The sequence below is a fragment of the Patiria miniata genome, unplaced genomic scaffold (assembly GCF_015706575.1).
Source record: "Patiria miniata isolate m_02_andy unplaced genomic scaffold, ASM1570657v1 HiC_scaffold_20, whole genome shotgun sequence".
Lineage (NCBI taxonomy): Eukaryota > Metazoa > Echinodermata > Asteroidea > Valvatida > Asterinidae > Patiria > Patiria miniata.
In genome coordinates, this window is record NW_024037059.1 from 25,647,968 (window position 1) to 25,667,512 (window position 19,545).

General features: G+C 41.0%; 1 protein-coding gene across 3 annotated transcripts in view; it reads right to left on the reverse strand.

Moving 5' to 3' along the window:
- Positions 1–3,040: 3,040 nt before the first annotated feature.
- LOC119728647 overlaps positions 3,041–19,545 on the reverse strand; it is a 34,951-nt gene continuing 18,446 nt past the window's right edge. Inside the window, exons 17-38 of one of the 3 annotated variants that reach the window (XM_038200956.1) lie at positions 19,337–19,447; positions 18,644–18,865; positions 18,215–18,346; positions 17,790–17,900; positions 17,097–17,318; positions 15,852–16,103; positions 15,459–15,701; positions 14,950–15,201; positions 14,585–14,827; positions 14,043–14,282; positions 13,426–13,677; positions 12,897–13,142; positions 12,373–12,618; positions 12,009–12,257; positions 11,599–11,736; positions 10,839–10,966; positions 10,382–10,601; positions 8,930–9,005; positions 8,162–8,205; positions 6,088–6,296; positions 4,962–5,036; positions 3,041–3,798 (exon numbers count right to left, since the gene is read on the reverse strand). In XM_038200956.1, the coding sequence (XP_038056884.1) occupies positions 3,757–3,798; positions 4,962–5,036; positions 6,088–6,296; positions 8,162–8,205; positions 8,930–9,005; positions 10,382–10,601; positions 10,839–10,966; positions 11,599–11,736; positions 12,009–12,257; positions 12,373–12,618; positions 12,897–13,142; positions 13,426–13,677; positions 14,043–14,282; positions 14,585–14,827; positions 14,950–15,201; positions 15,459–15,701; positions 15,852–16,103; positions 17,097–17,318; positions 17,790–17,900; positions 18,215–18,346; positions 18,644–18,865; positions 19,337–19,447 (3,953 nt within the window). In that variant the 3' untranslated portion in view covers positions 3,041–3,756. The remainder of the gene's footprint in view (positions 3,799–4,961; positions 5,037–6,087; positions 6,297–8,161; positions 8,206–8,929; positions 9,006–10,381; positions 10,602–10,838; positions 10,967–11,598; positions 11,737–12,008; positions 12,258–12,372; positions 12,619–12,896; positions 13,143–13,425; positions 13,678–14,042; positions 14,283–14,584; positions 14,828–14,949; positions 15,202–15,458; positions 15,702–15,851; positions 16,104–17,096; positions 17,319–17,789; positions 17,901–18,214; positions 18,347–18,643; positions 18,866–19,336; positions 19,448–19,545) is intronic. The other 2 variants (XM_038200957.1, XM_038200958.1) reach the window with 2 other exon arrangements.

The window sequence follows — 19,545 nt, forward strand, 5'->3', positions numbered from 1 at the left end:
AAACAAACGCTATTCCTCATTTGCATAGGTGTTCAAAAATCTTGCACATGCAAATGATCCAATAAATATACTAGGGTGAGAGAGCAGGTAGTGATGGACGCGCATCTATGGACCCTCCAGGTAAGGCCGCGCGTATGCACGCGCTGCTGAACTTTTTTTTATTTTTTTTATTCTATTACGGCTTAGTCTAGTTCCCGCCTTCCCAATGCTACTAACATTCAAAGTCATAGCACTGAGGATTTGTGAATCGAGAACCATCCCAGCCCACGCTTCGTGCGTTCGCTCGCCGCTTCACGGTAACCATTTCGGGGGTTTTCCCAAGCATAATACTTGTCCGTTGTCTAGGGAAATCTCGGGGATTTTACAAAAAGTATATTTTGAGTGATCGCAGGGGCGGTGGCACCGGGTGGGGGGGGGGGGCAGTGGTTACATTTGCAAATCTGCACTTGAGATGACAAAGCTTGAGGCTCAACAGTCTCAGCAAAGTCTCAGCTATAGAATAAAATACACAACAATACAATAGCATATACGGAATATATTTAAGGAAATATCCTCCCGTGCACCCGTTAACAATGCAACATATATGAACAACTATTCTAAACAAAGCGAGATTCAACGTTGTGTCGTGCATACGCACACTACGTACACAATGCTAAACTCAATGTCGCCAGTATATAACGCATCGTGCAGTGTATGTATACGAAAACGGACTTTCATACAAAACTAGTAACACCCTAAAAACTTTAAGAATCAATCAGTTTGACAATAATCATATCAATCAACCTCTTCTATGTCCCTCACAATATCAACTCAATATTTGATCGGACTCAAACTTACCCCAAGAATGAGAGAAAAGTGGGCGATTTTTTAGGTGAGGTTTGGCTCGTTCTGCTGAGTTTCACGGCTCACAAGAGGCCAGAACCATGTGAGCGTTACCGTGCGCCAACAAAAGAGGGCGCCATTTTACCTAGCAACGACGTCCCATGGGCGGGACACATATATACATTTCGCTGGTTGACGCGCGCGCACCGTTTCTTGTGTGTGATGCACGTACACCACGGGATTTGTACTACACGCAGTGGTCGCGCTTCGCGGCGCGGCAAAATATTGCAGTCAGGCAAGGGCAAGTTCGCGCAAGGACTATAGTTAACCATTGGTCGACTAACGCTTGCCCGAACTCTGTCTAGTCGACGATGGTTGACTACGCTAGTCGACTATTTGGAACCAGCCTACTGGGGTTGGTTGCTTCGCTGGTAACCATAGCCGCGCGCGTTCATAACGTACAGCAGGGAGCCAGGATCCAGACGTTTTGCAATGACACATTGACCAGCGTTCGACTAGAGACGTTCGCACTTTGCTATTAGGGCGCAGGCGTAAGGTACGTCACAGATCAACCACTAGTCGACTAATGGTCCTTGCCCGAACTTGGCCCTGGATGGCGTCGTTCGGTCATCCCCAACTGTACTTTCTTTGCCGGTGAGGGGGTACTTGTGAACGGAGCGGATAGCAATGACTACAACCCCTCGTCGTGCAAAAAATGGCTCAGAAGAAGTATTGACTTTGATATGAATATCGACGAACATAATTATGTCTGAACTTATTCACTACTAGGACCGTTACATTCGCGGGGTAAGTACACTGAAATTAACAGCCATAAATGGTCATCGCATTATTCATGCTCCTTATGAATGATTCATTATTGAAATCCAAAAACCCGTATCGTTACACTTGTAAAAGAGGCTTTTGGGCATTTGTGTTGCAAGCAATGGTGTTCAGTCATCTGTGATTAAAAAGAGGTGTAATTATGGTATCAATTAAAAGCTAATGATGTAACATATAAGATGAAACCACTTTCAGTTTCAACATTTTTCTAGCTTTTCTATAGCGATTAATTTTGGATTACCTTTTTTGATACACCCAGTATAGCGACTGTCCTAGGATTAAAATGCCTAACCATTAATATTAATGTTATAAAGATTTAAGCATAAAAAAATACCATTATACAAATTTATATTCAAGATACCATAAAACAAAATTAACATGTATTCAAAAAATCTCCCACGAAATTGTCACTACAATACATAAATATCTCATAACACTAAAAATATGTACATATATACTCTGCCCCAACTACACACACAGTCGTGAATTTCTACACGCTCGAGGACAATGCTTTGTGCTTCCCTTTGCGTCTGTAATAAAATACTTTCCCATAGACTAAGCACATAACCGTACGATCGAGGACTGTTTTCAACAAAAGACCCAACACTGGAGGACTGAAAGGATCTTTTGTTATCCCCTTTAATTTAGCGGCGGTGTTCCAGTCTAATATAGGACCAAAATGGCGCAATGAAGCTTTAAAAACATCCCTTGTCAAAATTTAGGGACACGCTTTTACATCAATTAATATTACAGTTGATGGCAATACCAATGCTTAAAATGTTTTATTTCAGTATGACATCGTACGTAGTTTTTAATTTACAAAGCAGAAAATGATACTTCTTTTGGCACATTTTGACTGAATCTTTTGGCCAGTTTTACGTAATTTTATTTATAATGTATCTTTTTGGTCCCAACCAAAAATATATATGTATATACAGCCTGTCTTAAAAAAAATGGTACAATCAGAAAAAAAAGTGTTAAAAACGAAATTTCATAATAAGTCATTCTTACTTGGCATAATATTAAAGAACAAAGACCGGGCTTTCCAATAGTGTTTGTTTGATCTAATTTGCTTTTGTCAATTCAGAGATATAATCAATTTAGTGCGATACACCAAAATCGATTTTGTGCCACTTTTATGCATGGGCAGAGTTGTTTCGAGTACTGTGCCATGCTGTCTTAAAGCTCACAAAAGATTGCAACTTGGCAAAAGAAACAAACTCGATTTTTGTGTTCCGCAGTAAACTGGAGTTATCTCTGGATTGACAAAAGCAAATGAGATGAAACGAAAAGTATTGCAAGCCTGGTCTTTTTCCTTTAATGTGATGCTCAAAACGACTTACTTATGTTGAGATTTAATAATGAAAAAAAAAAAAAATTTCGATTGTACCATTTTTTTTTTAGACAGGCTGTATATAAAAATTGCTAGCTAGTAAGTGCGTTGGTGATTTCTAAGGCCGTATGCGAATCACTTGCCTACGGCCGGGAATAACACGCGCACCTATGAAAGCCACTGGCTAGCGGCTGCAGCCACTCCCCGTAGACTCGTGTGTTAATATATCCGACCGTAGGCCAAGTGTTTCGGACCCAGCGACCTTGTTCTCTTCTAAATCTTTTGTGGTTCGCGAGGCGGCAAAGCATGTTGATACATTACTGTCAAGAGCAAAGCAGGAATAATTAGTTGCACTGGCCGCGTTGCAGCTTTATACCATTATACAAATATATATTCAAGATACAATAAAACAAAATTAACATGTATTCAAAAAATCTCCCACGAAATTGTCACAACAATACATAAATATCTCATAACAATAAAAAAAAATTATATATACCCTGCCCCAACCTACACACGCAGTCGTGAATTTCTACACGCTCGAGGACAATGCTTTGTGCTTCTACATCAAAGGTTTGAACCAAATGCAGCTTGGTCAAAGTTTGAACTCATTAATGAGAGTGGAGGTCAAAAATGAGGTTACCATTGCCATTGGAAATGTCCTGAGTTCGAGTGAATAACAACCCAAACAATGTATACTGTACTTATATTTGAGAAAGTTGGGATTTTTTCCTCAGTTCACGCCAATAAAAATTGTTAGCTTAGTAATAAAGGCTTTCGTCTCTTGACATCATCTGGCGAAGCTGCAAGAGACAATGGACAAAATAAATGATTTCAAGATCAAGATTATGCTAACTCAATGTACGTACATGTTTTAATTGGGACGAGTCACGGTCCAGGAGCGGCCGAGCACCCTTTGCACACATACAGGTGTAAATCGAGGATCTTCTTTTGTTCTTTCTCCCTTTTCCTTTGTTTGTATTTGAACTTATTCGCAACAGCTCTCATTGGTTTTGTACACGTTTTCTAATCGAGGTCGTCCTCGATTTGGTTCCTGTCCTTTCTTCACCGATGATGTTGCACGTGTGTGTCCTCGATTTACACCATAAACAAACACATCTTCATGAACACCGGCGAATGTGGAGCCCCATTTCTCCGTAATTCTCATTCCTTTGTTTGTATTTAACTTTTAAGCAACAGCTCTCATTGGTTTTGTACACGATCATGGACGCATTGTACCCTTTTGTCCTAGGTCCACGAGTGCTGGTGTTTACGTAATCACAAACACACGCACTTGTGATGCATAATGGGGTACCACTGTTCCCTTTGTGTGAGTACCCCATAAGGCAGTTCTCGTAAGAGCACACGTTCACCTTACACACCTAAAGTCGATATTCCTTCTCTTCGTGTAGTTAAGTTAAGAAAAATCGGGCAAAACGTCTTTGTACTCGCACTATGAACACTCTTTCAACTCAAATGTGTGATCATGATTTCCTTGAGAGCTCCTCTTCATTTTACAACGGATAAAGCCCACAAATTAATGTCTCTAAAATATTTTTTTTTTTCAAAGAGGGGAACCTTGTGTCGACGTGGGCAAGTCCACACAACGTATGCACGACCTGCACTGTGTGGACATGTTTTGCTCGGAGGTCCACACAGTGACTGTACTGCCTGTCCGCTATAAAAACACATTGGTTTAAATAACCAATATTGGTTAAAATGTCACTGTCCAACCAATCCGATTGGTTGGACACATATTGTTTCAACCACTGGTTGGTTCATGTCAATCAGTCTGTTTTTAGATACCATGCAGAGGTGGGAATGGTGTGTGATCCAACGGCTCAATTCCGGTCACCGAAATGTGTCAGGGAAATATCCTGACCTCATCCTCAATGTATTAACGTCCTTGAGGCCACTGTTTTCAAATCTTCTATCTGCTGAATATGTAATTGGATCTCTCACTTACCGGAATGTCCGCCTCCCCGGACCGTGCCATGTAAGGGATGGTAAATTCCGACAAGGACGGTCTGAAGCCTTTGTTCTGTAATAATGCACATTATGTGCACACAAACAATGCACAAAATATGAGACGCAAGTAAGACCCAATTAATTTTTAATATTTAACGTGGGATATCTAGGAGTGGCACAAAAAGCGTAACAAATCAAACACCAACAAAAACGCCGCACTACAGCGTAAAATTGTGTTTTTACTCTCCACTTTAGATCGAACAAAATTCTTACTAGTTCCGATTGTTCTGAAATAAATTCCAATTCAATAATCCTCAAAAGGGCTTTTAAGCTGTATTCAAGCGAATCCTGCGTAGTGCTGCCGAAGTACCCGGGACACGATTTGGTTCATCTAGTTTGCAGGGAATCTTGTTGCGGCCATTTTGATTTTTCCATTCAAATAAACGTTACCAAAGCGAAGCTGGAAGGAAAAATAGTCTGGTTCCTTTTTGCACAAAACGTTGTCATTCACAATACTGTGACAAAGTCTGTGACAGTCTGCCTGGTCTCAACTGTATGAGCCAATAGCACTGTTGAGTGGGCATGTCCTTAGTCACCTACTGATATCTGATTGGTCAAATCCTCTTGTATAGAGTTAAGTACGTGTGTACAAGACTATAGGGATGTTGGCCTATAAAAGGCAGAGCTAATGAGAATAAAACTCACAATTGATCAGGTGGGGCCAAGGAAGTCAAACAAATCTCCTACGCCTCATTTATTGTTGATTGTGATCCACATTAAATCCACCCGTGATCCACCCAATCCACTAGGTCACCCCACCCCAAATCAACACCAAATCAATCCACACTACCACTGAGGTGTAGAAGGGCTCAACTGCAAGCATCACCAGAGCTGTGGCATTCAACCGCAGGTGCTGACGTCATAAGACCTGTCAGGGCTAGGGAAGCCGATTGGCTACGCACGTTACCATAAGGTTATTGGATACAGGGAACATTACTAAAATGGTGGCAGCTTGATAGAGGTCCATTATGGAAATGAGATCCAGTCTAGGACCAAGAGTAGTTGTACGGTAAAATAACCCAACAAGATTGCAGAAAAGAAAAACGGCAGCTATAGGCTCTCACCAGGTATATCCTAGGGTGTGGGGACTCGTACATTGCCTTGCGCCGCTCAGATGGGCGCGTGGTGGCGCTCTGTTGCCTATTCCACCAAGCCAGCCTTGCTCTTTTCGTCATCGTCAGAAACACGAGCATACCGGTAGGAATAACGATAAAGAGAAGACCCAGGATACTCGCGATAATGGCCACAATAGCTGCAGATGAGAGGCTGGTATCTGTGAACCAATCGCGACACATTATTAGAGGTTGCATGACTAAATACCGGAATAGTAACAGCCGGCCGAGATAACTACCATAGAAACGTTCACCACATGTTTTCGAATAATTGTTTAAATGAGTTTGAACGAAAGGAGTTGTCTAGTCGGAAGATAGGGTTCCCATGCACCCCCTGGATATACTTTTTTGTAATCTTTAGGGTGTCTAGATAACGAATTTTGATGTTCCCGAGATCAAATATTGTCACATGGGGTTCATTTGGCGGCCATCTTGGCGGCCATCTTGGATTTTGACAAAAATCAGTTATTGACATAATTTTGGAGCCAGGCATCATAGGAAGACAAATGAACATGTTTTGCGGGGTAATTTGGGTGTGCGGAATCGATTGAAAGCATTATTTTTATAATTGGGCGGCCATCTTGGTGGTCATCTTGGATTTCGACGAAAATTGGTCATTTGACATAACTTTTGAACTAGGCATCATGAAAGACAAATTAAGGTGTAGGCTTAATCTTTAGTATTAGCTGGAAATGGTGATAGTTCACTAACAATCATAGCATATTTATATATCGCGGTGGGGGATAATCATGCCAGTATGGTGATGTGGCCCATCCTTCACTCATTGACTTACAGCAGAAAACTGTTGTGGAAGCGGAGAATCAATATTAGAAGAGCATAAAGAGATTGATTATGAAACTTTGTTTAGGGTTTGTGATCAGAGTTGTCCTTCACCTAGGTGGACAGATAACCAATTCTAATGAGTTCCACCTACCCGGAGCAACCTTGTATAATAGTACCATGGACTCGCTGACACTATCTGTCATTCAGCAGAAACAGGGTTGGCACGAGAAGCCAGACAGTAGGATTTGGTGAGAGGCTAATGGTGAGACGCTGTGCTTTACAATGGGAAACTTCCATGGAAATGAAACAGCTCTATTTTCTCCATTCCACCCCAGCACATCCTAACCCTTTAACCCCTGGAACATTATTAGGACTTTGGAATACATGTAGATTAGTGTTTTGCAAGATTCTTAGTGCAAATTATAATTTTTAAGGTTTTTTTTAACTTGTTTCAACTATTAAAAAAATACATGTTTATTCATTCGATATGTCATGCCCAAATTACCCCCGAAAACGTGTTCACTTGTCTTCCTGTGATGCCTATTTCAAAGGTTACGTCAAATAACCGATTTTCGTCGGAATCAAAGATGACTACCAAGATGGCTGCCCAATTATGAAAATAATACTTTCAATTGATTCCTCAAACCCAAATTACCCCCCAAAACATGTTCATTTACTTACCCATGATCCTAGTTCAAAAATGACGTCAAATAGCCGATTTTGGTCAAAATCCAAGATGGCCGCCAAATTATAAAAAATAAAGCCTTCAATCGATTCCTCAAACCCAAATTACTCCAAAAAATGTGTTCATTGGTCTTCCTATGATGCCTGACTCAAAAGTTATGTCAATAACCGATTTTTTTCGAAATCCAAGGTGGCCGCCAAGATGGCCGCCAAATGAACCCCAAGGGACAATATTTGATCTTGGGAACATCAAAATTCATTCATAAGACACCCTAAGGATTACAAAAAGCAGGTAAAAAAATATATATCCAGGGGGTGCATGGGAACCCTATCTTCCGACTTAACTAATAGTTTTCGGCTTCAGAAAAAAAGTTTATGCAGTCATTGCTCCCAAAATGTGACTCTTTTTTTTAAAGGCCACATTTATTTTTAAAGGCCACTTTTTAACACAATCGTGGTGGCGTTATTTATGAGAAAAAAATATCAAAATTTAAATGATAAAGGGGTTTTAAGCCTTTTTTTTAGTAACAAGGTAGTAAGGTAGTAAGGTTACCCGTACCGTTCACTGTCTCACATCTGTCTCCACTGAAACCTGCAGGACACCTGAAAGATGAAACCATCATTATTATGTTATAAAATGTATTCACAGAATGGCACGTTAAGTCAATACGCTGCAGTCGCTGCGTGAACATCTAAAAATACAAATACAAATAAGGAACTTAGAAGTTAGACTGAGAATTAACATCCTTTGCAGCAAAACGTTCCATGGAGGACCCAACATAGTATATTTCGTTTGTGTTTGCTACCATGAAATCGTATTATAATTCTGACAAGTCATCAAAAGTCTAAAATCAAGTGTCACTGTGGACCGGGGCATTTGTAGGTCCAGTTAATCCCTAATTGTAAATTATGACCTTAGTTGTGATTGGACATGGAATTTGACTTCCAATCAGACTTGTGGATCTACTTGCAATTCGACTAATGATTAAACTTGTGATTTGATTTGATTTGTAATTTGACTTGTGATTTGACTTGTGACAAGACGTGGATTTGACTGGGATTTGACTTTTGGATCATAATTGTGATTTGCCTTGTGATGGAATTGGCTACAACCTGTCCCATGTTTATTTGCCAATGCTCTAAAAAAAAAAAACACTCAATATTTCCTACTTCTTAACAAATAAATACTACACTCCAACATCTTTTTGTTTCCACTATAGGATTGATTGATGGAGGGTAATCTAAGTTAATTATGTATTGTGCCATTCACATGTTTGAAAGCCAGAAAAGAGGTCAACTTAAGTGCAATAAACCAGGTTATACGAACACGCAGGAGCTGAGGTAGCTGGAAGCATTGGGTTGGCATGTTCCTCCATTGTCACAGAACCCATCCAGGCAAACTTCTGTCGAAATGAAAGAAACAAAGAATTCATAATGCATAGCGCCATCAAGCGTCTGATTCGAAGATGCCATTTTTTTTTTTTAAAGTGTCTATGAAATGAATTGTACACTGGAACTTAATTGTAGCAAATATCTAGTCCTCTGAAATGTGTTGAAACTGTAGAACAACCCATTTGGGTAAACGTTTTAGTGCACCTTTTAAACGTTTGAAATGTTCCATGCTTTTCCTGACAACTGAGGGCGCTGTTGCTGTGCTGTCACTTCAAGGGCGGATCCAGAACACAATTTTGGAGGGGGCCAAAAAAAATTTTGGTCCCCCCAAAAAGTGGGTAAAAAAAAATTACGGCGTGGGTTTCGGGGCCCGCTTAAGGGCCCCGAAAATTTTTTGGATTCTAGATGCTCTGTGGTGCGATCTGAGGCAATTTCTGACCACTTTAACCAATGTTTTTTTGAGGAAAAGATGGTGGTGTACTCATTGCCTGCCTTTATTGCGGTGTCACATAAAAAAAAAAAAAATTGGTTTCGTTTTGGGGGGGGGGGGGGGGGCCATGGCCCCCTTTGGCCCCCCCCCCTGGATCCGCCCTTGTGTCACTTCAGGAACACACCCTTCTTATTAGGATTTTTTCTCTTCAAATTGTAAACTCAAATCCGAAATCGTTTTGTGTATACTGTTTTCTCATTGATTTGCTGTCATGCTGAAACGACAATGAACCACTGACAGGAAAAATAACCAAGGCAAGCCCGTAAATATTCTGATGACTATTATGCTGAAACAGATGTGAAATTGAAGTTTCCGCCCTGAATGATATCACAGTTTTGCTCACGAGTGTGGAAATTCGGATTTGCATAAAAGCCAAAAGGGCACCAACCACCCTTAAAAATGCCAACAAGAAGATATATATATTTTTTTTATGGAACACAAAGGAATAGATGCGCCACTTAAGTCAACGGTCATCATCCAGCACTATCATAAGGATATCATTAAACTCACCGATAACCGTTATGCACACATACTGAAAGTTGTTACTTATAATCGTTCAATCGCAACTTACATTTAAAAGTTTCAAGTCCTTTTACAAGTAATAGAGTTTAATTTGTTGACTTGCCTTCCCCCAAAGGGAGCTTTTTCATTAAAGCTGTTCGGTGACGGTTTGTACATGTTTAAAGAATCTAAACAATTACGTACGCTAATTTCTTGGTAGAGTCTGATTAACATTGCAATGCTAATTATTTATGCATCTCATTCAGTCAGTAACGTATATACACACAGTTTAATACCCGATCCATTGTAGGTCCGTAGTATCATCCTAACTATTATAGCAAGTCATCTTTGAAGACTATGGCCTAAAACAGCTATACTTATAAGCCTACCACGTACCTTCCAAAAAGGTAGTGGCGCTGGGGGTGACCTTATATTCTGAATTTAAGAATAAATCATCTGCTGAGATGGCGGCATCAATGGAATTCTCCACGTCCGTTTGGTTGGCCGTGGAGTTCCCGTTGACTGAAATCAATGCTTCCACACCTATGCTACCACTGAAGAAGTACAAGACAATGATGCGGCCGAACTCGGATAGATTGCCGAAGGCAATACTGAACTGCAACAACACAGAAACGAAACATTTAGAGAAAAGACTGATGTCATTCTACTTTCAATTACTATTTAACTTGATGTGAGCAACTGGGCAATTATCGGTAATTCGGAGCACATTCCAACTTAGCCGTTAATTGTGACCTTAACAAATTCTAAGATGTTGAACCAATTAGACCAAATCGAGGCAACAAATGTCCACGGCCATTATCCAAAGTGGACTCTTAATTCTTAAGTCTCTTACCAAGTTCTCAAGGCGTCTCTGATGTGAAAGAAACGCAACTGAGGTGGGATCAGTGAGGTCGTTAGTGAATACAGCTGGGCTGTTGCTGATCTCCACAATGACGAAAGTAAAACGAAACATTCTTCCTTCTGTTTGTTAAAAAAATCAGGACTTTGTATGTTTTTTTAGGTTATTATAATTATAAATGCAGTTCAAGTTTTGTAGATTTGGGGTTTTAACACTCCGTTTTCTGTTTTGCACATGGATTGCTTGGCCAATTTTTTTTTCGAAACAATCAGGGGCGGCTTCATCATACCTCTGCAATGTCTTATGTTTTTGTTTCACGGCCTTAATTAAGTTCGTGTAAAATGACCTAAAATGCCTATGCTGACTGAATAATGTTTGTGACGTCTTCACTTGTCATGGTAGAGAGGTTTGTGGGCCTTCATTTTCAGTGTTTGTGAAAAACTCGAGGAGGGTTCCAGACTACTAGAACTGAACACTGAGGTTGTATTTTTCGAGAAATCATTATGACATTTGACCCCAAAGGTGCTGAATCTTGCAGTAAAGTGGAAGGCTCATTTTCCAACTTGGCAATGGGCTTCGGGATTTGACTTTGGGGTGTTTGTTCTGATTGCTAGTACAGAGGGTAGGCCTATTTATCATTTGCCTCGGTAGTAATTTATTTTATACTGGTCTATACCCTTGTGGGCCAAAGTTGTCGGACCACTTTCTCTAGAATTATTTTCAGGGGTTTTGAACGAGAAATCATCATACGTACGCAGGCAGGTATCTGAGTTTCCAGCCTTGAAAAAGCCGGTGGGACAGTCGCATGTGTAACCTTCCAGCTGATTGACACAAGTCAATCCTCGAGATGAACATTCCCCCATGACTTCTGGCAGAGAACATTCATTGTGATCTGGAAGCAAGCAGAATCAATGGAAGAACATCGCATCGTAAAACAAATTAAGATTCACCAGGGCCTATATTAAATCAGACTGATTCCTTTCAACCATTTCAACCATCTTACATTCTACTCTCTAGCCCGTTCTGCATCACGCTCGATCAGCATCATATGGAGCCACAGTGAACGTGTCATACAGACATTAGTATGTGAAAATCATGTGTCATTAGTATTCGTCAAAACGAGTGGCAGGACTCGATCCGGTCGGCACGAGCAAAATATCTTACTTGGTTCCACAGTGATAGTGAAGACAGGACATGTTGCTGTCCGGCCTGCCGGATCGGTTGCGGTGTACGTCACGCTGTATTCACCAGGCAAAAGTGACTGGCCGGGTTCAAAGGTCGTAGACAGGGTCACTGTGCCGGAGTTGTCCGAGGCAGTCGGCGGGGTCCAATCTGCAACGGCTGTGTCTGTGGCTAACTCCACTGTTAGAGTGAAACTCGCTGGGCAGTTGGTCAAGCTGGGATTCTCACCATCTGTTATTGGGGAAAACAACAAATGTGGCATTATCTTTTAAAAAAAAAATCACTCCGGAAATCACTACATCATCGCCAATGGTGCCAGCAAAAAGAGCTGCGCGCTTACACCTACCCGAAATGGTAATCGTAAATGCACATTCGGCGACCAATCCTGCGGTATCAGTCACAGTGTATGTGACGACAGTTGCACCCAATGGGAAGCTATCTCCTGGCCGGTAGTCTGACTGTACATTGGCTACCGCCACGTTATCTGTGCCTTGTGGTTCTGACCACGAAGCTACTCCACGATCGCTCTGCAGACCTGTGTCACTGGTGACTCCTTGGAAGGGGCAGCCAGTAAATGCAGGAGGCTCATTATCTGTGGTACAAGAACGTTCATAAGACGTGGTAGGTACTCTAGAAGGTAGTCCTAATTATTGATGAAGGAAGTCAAACACATTTTCGTATGTCGACTGACAGCTTGCATGAATAGCTGGTGATTGGTCAGTGTTTGGTAAAACATGGTATGAGATAACATGAACATTGTACATGTATTTAAGAGCGAAACAGAACTCTAATCAAACAGCGAAATCCTTTCATTGTCATGTAATACATATTATTAAGACCGAGGTTTAATGGTTGTTTTTTTTTACCTACCATAGACCTGGACAACAAAGCTGCAGTTGACGGTGTTACCACTGCCATCCTCTGCCGTGTACACCACCACGGTATCTCCGACAGGGAACGCATCACCAACGTCATAGTTAGAGGTCCGAGTTACGCTGCCCGAGTTGTCTGAAGCTTGAGGTTCATCCCAGAATGCTCTGGCTGTATCCCGAGTGGGGTCCGTTGGGAACCTAGGAAGGTTCACGGGACAGCCGGTAATAACTGGCGGCTGCACGTCTGTGGGAGTGACAGGAGAACAGTAATTTACCAAGTATCAATGAGAAATGTGCAAGTACAAATATTTGGATATTCTGAGGTGTACTTCAAATTTAGGTGGTACATCTTTTTCGTCAGGTGCAAGCCCTATCAGATAATGCGAAGGTGACAGGTGCTCAACATTACATTCATTTTTGCAGATATGTTTCACCAAAATTTACTACTGCCTTTTGAGTCTCTGTACATAGACCTAAAGCATAAATGTTCACAAATGTGAGTAGAGGAGCATAATAAACGAGCCTACCATTCACAATGACGTTGAACTGACAAGTAGCCATATTATCAGCAGCATCGTAGGCTGTGTACGTAACCAGGTGACTGCCAATGCCAAAGACACTGCCTGGTTCATGAGTTTCATCCAATCGAACCACGCCAACGTTGTCGGTCACCCCGGGTCGTGTCCAGTTGACCATGATAGTGAAGTTGACGAAACTCTCCAGTGGTTCATTGAGTGTGATATCAGATGGACAGGTATCGAAGACCGGATCTTCATTGTCTGAGAGCAGATGACATATTTCGTATGATGTTAAAAGAATGTTGAACAAAATCGTCTAAAAATCAGCTTACAAGGGCTTGAAAGTTAACATTTTGTTGACAATCATACCAACAAAAATGAGTTATTCGTCTTCTTTGTTCACTGTGAGTTTGAGAACATGGCCTCTGCATGACCTTCCGGATCGGGATATGGCCTGTAGTGGAACGAGCTCGAGCCTCTTCTCAAGTATGAGTATTAGTCGTTTCAGGATGAGCCTTTCCTACAATACTTGACACAGGAGTGAATTGATCGAAAGCTCTTTCTGTCAGGTCTTTTATGAGGGAAATCGCAGCGCCCTGCGAGATTGATTTTGTTTAATCACCCACCTGATACCAAGACTGCAAATGAGCAGGTTTCGGTGTTGTCCGAGGGATCAGTGGCGATACACATGACATTCTGCACTCCAACTTGGAAGTTGGTTGCCGAGGCTGGGGTGCATGACACCGTCCACTCCCCACTATTGTCAGCAGCAGTCGTGACAAATGTCACATTAGCGACACTCCGTTGAGGGTCTGTGTCAGTAACAATGGCTGCACTGGGACAAGTAATAGTAGGAGACTCCATGTCTATATTTGAAGAAGAAAAAAATCAGAGTGTGCATTTAAAGGTGGTAGCAATTCTGTTTAACTAAACTGAAACACAGGATTCTGTGAGACTATAAGAAGTAGCAAGCAGTAGGATAAAATGCGGGACAAAACGATTAGTTTTTACAGAAGCATGTGGGTGACCTCCGCCTGCTCAATTTTTTTTCCAATCCTTATTCATTATTCAAATCAAACACTGTTTTTGTACAACTTATTCGTAAGAGATTCTTAAAGCCACATCGATAGAAATGAGAATCTTTGGAAATTGAGAATGAAAGACATACCTTCAACTGTCACCACAAAAAAGCAGGAACCTTTATTCCCTGACGTGTCGGTCACGTTGTACTCAACGTCTGTGTCACCAATTGGGAATAAGTGCCCAGGCTGGTAGTTGGAGTTATACTCCTGAACTGCAACGTAGTCCATCGGAATGACAGGCGGCCATGACACATTAGCGGTGTTCTGCTGTGGGTCAGTTTGAACTGTGAACGAAGCTGGGCATGGCTCAAAGTAGGGATCCTGGTTGTCTGAAAGACAAGAGGTTTAAGCAAATTCACTGAATTCTGGGAAAAAAATTCTTGGTACCTGACCTCAAAAACCTCTTCTAGGAAAATATTCAATTATGATAAATAAATGTATATGGCCTTACCAACAACAGTGACATTGAACACGCATGATTCCATGTTGCCACTTTCATCAGTTGCATTCATCGTGATTCTTGTTACTCCAATGTCGAATGCCTCCCCTGGCATATGACTGGCATCGACCGTGACAGTTCCTCCACTGTTATCAGCTACATTTGGTGGAGTCCAACTGACGACGGCTGTTGGGAGGTTCAAGTCAGTTGGGTAGCTTGCTTGGAGTACAGGAGGGCATGGGTCAAAGACAGGCTTGACTACATCTGCAAAACGGCCGTGAATAAGTTAATAAATAGCAAAACGGCGGAAAATAACAGACAATTAAAATCAAAACTGAAAAGCTGGAACCACATTTTGGCTGAAGTAATCTTTGGCTGAAGTAGGGATCTTCATTGTCTGAAAGACAAGAAATTTTAGCAAATTCACTGAAGGGAATTCTGAAAAAAAAAACTTTATACCTGACCTCTCAAAAACCTCTGGTAGAAAAACATTACAAAAATGATCTATGATGACTTCTTACCAAGCACAGTAATGTAGAAATCACAATTAATGTCATTGCCGGCTGCATCCACAACAGTGTAGGAGACATGGTGATTAGAAACAGCCAGTGGTTCTGTAGGATCCAGTGACGATGTCACAGTGAAGACACCTGAATTATCAAATGCATCATCAGGCAGAGACCAGCCACCAGTGCTAACATTGAATTGTGGATCAGTGTAGAGTGTGAAGCCAGTAGGGCAGGTCACATTGGGTCGCTGGTCGTCTGGTCATCAAAAGAAAAATGTTTTCCGTTGAGAGACGTATCATGTCAACATGAGAAGGCAAGCACAAAGCAGGGAGAAGACATTTCAGCAAAACTGCATTCATGATTATTCAAGTCCCAATTATGGTAAATAAATGTATATGGCCTTACCAACAACAGTGACATTGAACACGCATGATTCCATGTTGCCACTTTCATCAGTTGCATTCATCATGATTCTTGTTACTCCAATGTCGAATGCCTCCCCTGGCATGTGACTGGCATCGACCGTGACAGTTCCTCCACTGTTATCGGTTACATTTGGTGGAGTCCAACTGACGACGGCTGTTGGGAGGTTCAAGTCAGTTGGGTAGCTTGCTTGGAGTACAGGAGGGCATGGGTCAAAGACAGGCTTGACTACATCTGCAAAACGGCCGTGAGTTAATAAATAGCAAAACGGTGGAAAATAACAGAAAATTAAAATCAAAACTGAAAAGCGAAAACCACATTTTGGCTGAAGTAATGTAGGAATGTAAGTAAAATGTTTGCACTAGCACACATTGCCATCTCAATGCTAAACACAACCCCATGCATTTCAACCTCGTTCCCAGGGTGTTGAGCAGTACGCTCCCACCACTACCTGCTCTATCACCCTGGTACTGGATCGTTGGCATATGAAAACAATTTGGATACGCGTGCAAATGAGAAATAGTCTGCATGGTGTCCGCCTGTACGTTTGGTTTTGTATGTGGTGTTTTGGGTAAAATATATATGATCAATTCGTGACGGCGTGATTTGCTACAACACGATTGTTTTTCAAAGTTAAAATGTAACAATCCCATCTAGCCGAAATACAGTATCACAGTTTACATTAATATTAGCAAATTGCAACGGAAAGGATTATTTTTTGAGAAGGTGTGGACGTAATATACTAATTACAATGAACGTGAAAACGCGTAATACACGCTAGAAATAACAACACCAAGTACCCGATATACATCCATTACCTGCTAAATGCGCCATCAAAACATGATGGGAGCAGGTTCCCATCTCAGGGCTTACTATTGGAAGCGAGGTTGAAAATATAGTAAGCCCTGGGGACAAGGCTGTTCAATGCAAAACATAACCCCACACGTCTGCCATTCAAATGATTAAATCTTTGAATATAATTCTCAAGAAAAGGTCAATCGCAGTGGACAAATCTCTCCTACTCATCGACCTGTTGTTTTCAAAAAGAACTTCTCTAAAAATATAAAATTAGAGATCAGCAACTTGCAACACGAACATATCCATTTTAAAGGCCTTCAATCAATGTTCCATTCGGGAAAAATTTTACCAGACTCCTTATTGCATTCATTAACAGTTGTGTCGTTGAATTTACAGTTTTATTCAGATTTGCGTTTTGGCCGACTGTACCTTCATCATCAATGATGCAGATTTCTGTATCAGCACCAACTTGTCCATCGCTTGGATCTGGATTCATCAAAGACAAGGTGAAACAATGCGTGTCCTGCGCGTTGTCATCATCAATTATTGTGACCGTGAATACTGTGATATTTGTATCTGTGAAGTTTAGAGTGGCAGTCTGAGATGAATAATCCATTCCTGCAACAGCAGTCCCATCGGAGGTAACAACGTCTGTGGGGGAAAAATAGCATATTGATAATGACGAAATGTTCAGGTAATGAAATCTTTCATTTAAACTAGTGTAGGCGTATACTACTTTGCCTACAAGGTTGGGGCCACAAATTGACTCAATCATTAGTGAAAACAAGACAAGGCAAGCCTATAAAACTTGCCCAGAATGATCACACCAATTGAGTCCATGGGGTTAATATAGTCATCTGAGTCGAATTTTGGGGCGCAGATGAGACTTAAGCAAATTTAATTCATAAGTGACAATAAGTGAGTGAGTCGATGAAGTACCAAAGAAAAATATAGACCATATTACCTGTGACGTCATACCATAGAGCTGAGGTCCTACCGATGGTCATACCAATGGGCCTTCGGCAGGCAACTCAAACATTTAAGCATCTTTGCAGGTTATTTTGTAACAAATACAAACATACAGTTTCAATGACATTTGATCTTACTAATTAGGTATCATACCAACAAGAGTACTTTCCAAAGCCGAAGCTCCAGTGCGTATAATGGTGATATCAATAGGGCCATCTCCTTCATTTGTAGAGTAGGATGCCTGCTCAAAATTGTATACCGTGGCTGAAAAACATACACAAACAAAAAAAGGTACAACTAGTATTCAACAAGAAACCACGAAATTGTGATATCGAAAGTAACAATACAAACGCAATTAGAAAACAATAGCACGTCAGCAGGAAAGATACAAATTCACGATCAAGAAGCTTGAAGACATAAAAGCTTCGATATATCCCACACTAGGAGCCTGAAAATCCAAAGGTACACGGATGGCACTTTCACGCACCAATTTCAACTTCACTTTTTCACATTCGGCTTTGGGGAACGCAGGAATCCGAGCCTTTTGCATGTGAATAACTCAATTATGATTTCATTACCTTCATCGGCACAGGTAGATCCTTTCCATCCAAACGCACAAGTACAGTTGTACATTCCACGACCAGCATCCATACACATACCTCCATTTGAACATGGTACGAGTGGACAATTACCAGTGCAAGCACATGGATCTAAAAATGCATTAAAATCAACTCTATTTACTTCACATAAACATCAATAATAAACACCATTGATGTATCATTTTGCTTGTTCTCGATTCTATTTGCAGTCTCCGTATAGACGATCAATAATATTCTCTGTATATGCCATTATGTTTCCCAATGTTCACAAATGCCTTGGCTTAAAAACCCTTGAAAAGATCAGCATTAGACAAGTCCATTTCATTTGGTAGTCTCGTGATGTTTGATGTTCTGGCACACAATAAGAGCTGTTTTGACATTACGGGGACTAGGGGCTTCTAACTGTACCTTCATCATCAATGATGCAGATTTCTGTATCAGCACCAACTTGTCCATCGCTTGGATCTGGATTCATCAAAGACAAGGTGAAACAATGCGTGTCCTGCGCGCTGTCATCATCAATTATTGTGACCGTGAATACTGTGATATTTGTATCTGTGAAGTTTAGAGTGGCAGTCTGAGATGAATAATCCATTCCTGCAACAGCAGTCCCATCGGAGGTAACAACGTCTGTGGGGGAAAAATAGCATATTGATAATGATGAAATGTTCAGGTAATTAAATCTTTTATTTAAACTAGTGTAGGCGTATACTACTTTGCCTACAAGGTTGGGGCCACAAATTGACTCAATCATTAGTGAAAACAAGACAAGGCAAGCCTATAAAACTTGCCCAGAATGATCACACCAATTGAGTCCATGGGGTTAATATAGTCATCTGAGTCGAATTTTGGGGCTCAGGTGAGACTTAAGCAAATTTAATTCATAAGTGACAATAAGTGAGTGAGTCGATGAAGTACCAAAGAAAAATATAGACCATATTACCTGTGACGTCATACCATAGAGCTGAGGTCCTACCGATGGTCATACCAATGGGCCTTCGGCAGGCAACCCAAACATTTAAGCATCTTTGCAGGTTATTTTGTAACAAATACAAACATACAGTTTCAATGACATTTGATCTTACTAATTAGGTATCATACCAACAAGAGTACTTTCCAAAGCCGAAGCTCCAGTGCGTATAATGGTGATATCAATAGGGCCATCTCCTTCATTTGTAGAGTAGGATGCCTGCTCAAAATTGTATACCGTGGCTGAAAAACATACCCAAACAAAAAAAGGTACTGCTAGTATTCAACAAGAAACCACGAAATTGTGATATCGAAGGTAACAATACAAACGCAATTAGAAA